The sequence below is a fragment of the Acanthisitta chloris genome, unplaced genomic scaffold (assembly GCF_000695815.1).
Source record: "Acanthisitta chloris isolate BGI_N310 unplaced genomic scaffold, ASM69581v1 scaffold3702, whole genome shotgun sequence".
In the NCBI taxonomy this organism is placed as follows: Eukaryota; Metazoa; Chordata; class Aves; order Passeriformes; family Acanthisittidae; genus Acanthisitta; species Acanthisitta chloris.
Window position 1 is genome coordinate 20,343 of NW_008660880.1, and position 6,023 is coordinate 26,365.

Below are 6,023 nucleotides of genomic sequence, written 5' to 3' on the forward strand. Positions count from 1 at the left end.
ATTAAAAAAAAAAAACAACCCTGCAAAAGCCTCCTAAATAGATTTTCAATAAAGTATGTGCAACAGGTTTTATTGGTGCTTGTTAGCAATGACCTGCATATGTCATTTGTATGAATATGGCCCTATCAGATACATGGTGATGAGACACATTTCACCACGTTGCCCCTTCTATAGACTCTATTTATACACCAGGATGAATGAATTGACAAGAAAAACAACCCTGCAAAAGCCTCCTAAATAGATTTTCAATAAAGTATGTGCAACAGGTTTTATTGGTGCTTGTTAGCAATGACCTGCATATGTCATTTGTATGAATATGGCCCTATCAGATACATGGTGATGAGACACATTTCACCACGTTGCCCCTTCTATAGACTCTATTTATACACCAGGATGAATGAATTGACAAGACAAGAGGTGCGGCATATAGATTTGATATAGTGGCATAAATTTAGGATGATCTACATTATTCATAAGTACTGAAGCCACAAATGAGATATGTAACAACATCCAAAATGAGTGTCAATAGAATCTGTTCCCGCAGCGCACCATCGTATATTCCTATCTGTCACATATTCCTTAGAAATTTCTCCTTCTAAGAAATCTGGTGTGCTCAGTCTGGATAGCAACGTTGCCTTGGGATCTGTGATAAGACTTGTCTGGAAGAACAAGCTTTCAGAAAACTGTCTAAAAAGGAAGTGGACAGAAAACACAAAGAATTTGCTGCTACTGAATTATTACCTCTTTTTCCAATCCAGCTGTGCCACAGTTGGGGACCCAAAAGTTATTTGGATCAGATCAATTTCTTGGTGTCTTAAAAATGGTAAAATCAAAACTAAACCATTGAAATATCACCACTCCAGCAGGCAACAAATATGACAGAACTGACAAATAAACTAATCCCCAGTCTATTTTTGCAGACTGATGAGGTGGAAGGACGCGAGTCTACACTTTGGATAACACGTGTGAGCTAAAACATTGGATATTTTGACACTCACTTGTCATTAATGTACATTTTTAAAAGGTTTAATTTACTATAAGTGCACCCAGTGCAGGATTTGATTATTCTCTTTATTGCCACAACATCTCAGGCACAAAGCTGTGAGTATTCAGAATAAAATCTATTCCTTTTCCACAGAGGTAGAGCTGCTCACAGACTGCTGGTTCTCAGAAGCCAAGAAACGGAAGGAGTGTGCAAAAGAGTGGTATAAAAATATTAAAGATTAATGACCACTTTCATGCCAGATACAAACCAGAAGCTCTCCACAGCAGTCCTTAACCTCACATTTGAAAGAGAACTAAGTGTTTTCACCTGCTAAAATCTCAGTCTGGATTTCAGATGAGTGACCTTGACCTGAAAGATTTCGTTTCCTATCTGAACTATCCAATCACTCACACCTATCTCTCTATTTAAATAAATATAGAAGTGTTACTGAACCACGAGTCATAAATAAGGTCTTGCTCTGCCAAGTAAAATAAAAAATGCTTACTGTGTTTAATTATTTTAATTTTACAATGTAGCAATGTTATTTAGTTTTACAACTAGGAAGGTTTTAAAGATGTTCTTTCCACTAAGATAAGAAAATACATAGAGCAAAACTACTTGTGGAAATATCTACTTTATCGTAGCTTTACCATAAGGAAAAACTTCAAAGTAAAGGAAAATAAAAGGAAAAAAGGAAAATACCTGGAATTTCAGTGAAAGTCTCTCCAAGGACGGACACGTGGAAAGGCAAATCTTTCTCTTTCAGCTTCAGCAGGTTAAAGAAAGTTTCAGGATCTTTCTCATGTTCCCTTAAAGCAAACAGAACTTATCTCAGCATCATTTACTTGTGGAATTGTTTTGGTGTTTTTTTAAAAATTTGCTTAGTAGAACAATATTTCTCTTAAATTGTACTTCTTGGGATTAAATGTATTCAACATAATTTCTCTCTCTGCTTGTGCTGCTGAATATTTTCCTCAACACAGCACTGAGCATCGAAACTCAGTTTCATCAGATTCTTCTCTCTCCACCCTGTCTTCAAATGATGCTTTTACTCTTCAAATTACCAGCTTTGAAAATGAGAAGGACTGAGTAGTATCTCACCTAGCTGAAGGCAAAATCATGATTTAAAACAAGAGTAGGGTAGGGAAAAAATCCCACCTTTTTAAATTTATTTTGTTTCCTGTCAAAGAAAGGATCATTTACACCTTTTTCATGAGGAATAAGTTAACGAAAACCTTTACCTAAAAGTACCACAGGACTTCCCAAACTGGAATTTTAGGAATCCATGCTATACCCTTGAAAAGCTTCTGATACATTCACTGCTTTAGGTAAAGAAAGGAATGAAATAACACAGGGCATTTCTACCTTTAGATTTCTAGAGGGCTAACTAGAAGTTAAAACAAAATATGAGAAATTTATACTTATTTATAATTCCAGCTGAAGAGAACGTTAAAAGTTTATATGGGTATGACAGTCCACGACATGAAACACAAGTTTGGTTGTCTAAAATAAATGAACCCCCAGATTTTCTAGTCCGTCTTCTTGATTAGGTTCCAAAGGTATCACAAGTGATCGAAATTTCCCACTGTAAGTTATACGAAAAATGGAACAAGATAATTTCTCCACTCTAAGGTGAATATCAGATCTTGCATTTAATTACTCTGCTTTAAATTATTGTGTTTCAGACAGATGTGCACCATATGTCTTTAAAATATTTTGGTTTTATTTATTATTTAGAAAATTCCACCGTTTTCCTTCCTGTATTAAAGGAAAAATCTATAGCTCAGCTCTCCTGGTGTCTTTCTTTACAGAGCAATTTCCTAGAATGAATCTGTAGGTTTGTCACACTGTTATATGAAAGATTAATAATTATATCATTCAGGAAATCTGAAGCCAAATGACATCTGCAGCTCTACACGTGTTAATTTCTCATTCAGTCAATATTTTTGGTTTAGGGAATTAAAACAAATTAATCTTATAATTAATGTGACTTCCCTAGGCTGAGAAACCTTCAGGAATTGTGGAGTTTTCAGAATTAGTCGCGTTTTCTTAAAATAAAGCCAGACAATAATCGCTTTAAGGAGTCCTCCATCCCCCAGATTTGTTTTGTTCCCAATAATAAGGAGGAATGCAACTGCATAAGCTTCATAATTTGTTTCACATCTGTGAACCAGGAGTTTTCAGGGTGGTTCCAGTAACTGAAGTGGATACGAGCACTGGCTTGGAGAGTGGATTTCACCCAGTTGCAAAGATCCCAGACCTTTCCCTATTAGTTTGCTGCATCCTCATGCTTGGAAGAGCCACCTGCTTCTGGTAGGCAACTTATGTGCACAAAAATTCCCTGCAAATGCCCAACTCAAAGGCCTGACACAGGATTGCAATACAGGGTTCAGATTTGCCTGGAAGGGAACATCCCTACTGAAAATGCTTGCAAGGAAAATAGCTTTTATGCTGGGAGTCAGTGCAATTCATTAGAAAGTTTCCCCTTAGTCCCATTTTTCCCTGGACAGGCTTTGTGGGTGCCTTCTAAGTGATGCTCTGAGCCCACCCTGTACCAACCCATCCCGATGGACCAACACATCCCAGCACTGTGAGCAGCAGACTCGACAGCCACGATGCTGACAGGGATCTTTCCAAGCTCTTCACAGCCCTGCTATCAGCTTCACAGTCACAAAAAGTCCTTCCAGCAAAGGATATGCTTTCCCTCTCGCTTTCCAGAAGAGACCAGGGGTCCCAGAGGCAGCCAAAAGTGGAGGATGCTGTTGGAGCCACATTGTCAAGGAGCTGGCAGAAGAACACGGAGCCTTACAGCTCGGCGAAGCCACATAAGCTGCACATATTTAGGAAAACTGATAGGAATTGGAAGTTGCAGCTTTGTTTAATAGGTGGGGAAGAACAGAAGGAAAATTTGGCACCCAGAAGGAATGCTGAAAGGAGAAACGTTTCCTCTGCACTGGAGCCTCTCTTATGGATTTTCTGCTGTAGGTGAACCTCCTTCCATACCCCTTTTTCAAATATTTCAATTTAGGTGATACTCAGAGATTTTAATGACATTAAATTGTGAATCTTGCAGCTTTTCAATTTGGGAGCTTATCTTATTTATCAGTTCCTGTGACTTCTCCACACCATGACCATTTTATTTTCAGTTAAGACCACCAGAAAGCTTCTAGCCTGTGCACCTACAGATTGCAGTACATTATTATTCTTGCAGGTTACTTAAGGTATAGCTGCTCCTGGTAGAAAGCAATAAATAGTACAAGACCACCTCTTTGCTGCATCAAAAAAGAAGAGAGAGCTCTGTTTCTTGGCTGACATGGAGAAAATCATATACAATCCAGTCTGCCTTACTCAGCAACAACTGCTAAACACACCAGATTGCCATAGCAGTGATCGTGGAAAAAGATGAACACAATATGGAATGTCTGTTCTGTAAAGATCTGCTCAAAATGATGTGCACTTTTGGCTGCATCTGTTGCATTTTTGAGCTTTATTAAACAGTATTAATTATATATACTCCATTTCCTGAATAAGAACTGCAAAACAGTATAAAAGCCTGATATTAAAATGCAAACTTTTCTTTTAAGATGTTATGTTTGGGGAAAAATCAAGCTAATGTGACTCCAGGGTCTGGCTTTGTTGTTTAGTTGAGGTATTTGAAATGCCTTTGTAATTTTTACTTGATTTGATATGCATCTGGTAAAGGAAAAATAAGAACTGGGCATGGTATGAAGATGCTCTAAATTTCATTGTATGAACATGAAAACATCAGAATGACCAAACTCCAGCTGTAAATGCCACAAAACAGACACAGGCGCCATATCTATACTCAGATTTGAAATCCCTGCCTTGGAGACATTCAGTCTCCATGTTCAGATACTACACAACTACATTTTTTACTCAGGATTTTTTATTTTTGAATCTAAACCACATTTTGAGAGAGATTAGAAATCTCTCTTAAAAGTGGTTGAGGTTTAGTGATCGGGGTATGGGGACGTGGCCCAGGATTCAGCCTGATTTAGTGACTTCCCTTTGTAATGTGAAATAAAACTTTGCAGAGTGTCCTTGATTGGGGAATGGGAGAGTGGTGGGAGCAGCAGCACCAGTACTGAGCCTCCATTATCTTTGCCTTCGATTTTCTGTTCAGAAAATGGGTGTGACAATATTATTTTTTCACCACAGAAGGATGCTGTCAGGATTAATTGATGACTTGACACCCCTCTTTTCAGCCCAAAATGATTTTAAAAAGCAACTTCATAACGCTACAATGATGTTCCTCTACAATCAATGGCAACAGTCTCCAAAACACCCTTCTGCTCTTCTGGGATTTTGGGAAATCAGCCTGAGCCCTTGAGTCTTACCCATTGCTAGGAGTGGAAGGAGAGTGCACTGAGATCAGTTAAACTGGAGTTATTTCCACCCACACCCCTGACCAGTGATGGGAAAGATGTTATAAAAAAAAAAAAAAAAAGGAAAAAATAGCAGAATTTGCCCCTTTACATTATTTAATGCATATTCATCTCTTGAATTTGGGTGAAATTCAGTAAGAGACCCATATGGTCTTCTCTGACTGAAAGTTTAATTTTTTAAGTCTATGTAAACTTATCCTACATGGTGATAATCACAGTAATTTAGGATTTGGAAGAAGGCACATCTAGCAATGCAATTAGAAAGCAGGAAAGTTGTGGAAAAGAGGCAGGACTTGCTCAAAGGAGAAAAATAAATGCTGTCTATTAAAAAATATATTAAAACCTAGGGTAATGCAATTAATCAGTGGTGTAAAAGTATTCAACCAGGGGAGAAATCTTAACATTTGATAAAATAGCATGTAAAGCTATGTTATGCTTGTGAAAACAACAACCCTGTCGTGACATCTCTTAGAATCACAGAATCATTTAGGATGGAAAAGACCTTGAAGATCATCGAGTCCAACTGCTAAGGTGCTGCTTATTCTGAAAGGGTTACAAATAAGCTCAGCTGAAAGCAATATTAAAAGGGTTGATCTTAATCTTCTTAGGACATTTAGCATGGGAGATTTTCA

General features: G+C 37.7%; 1 protein-coding gene across 1 annotated transcript in view; it reads right to left on the reverse strand.

Annotated features, from left to right (window-relative positions):
- GTDC1 (glycosyltransferase-like domain containing 1) overlaps nucleotides 1-6,023 on the reverse strand; it is a gene marked incomplete at its 5' end in the record, with an annotated part of 37,044 nt that overhangs the window by 15,812 nt on the left and 15,209 nt on the right. Inside the window, one exon of the mRNA XM_009069985.1 lies at nucleotides 1,688-1,794. Within this exon, the coding sequence (XP_009068233.1) occupies nucleotides 1,688-1,794 (107 nt within the window). The remainder of the gene's footprint in view (nucleotides 1-1,687; nucleotides 1,795-6,023) is intronic.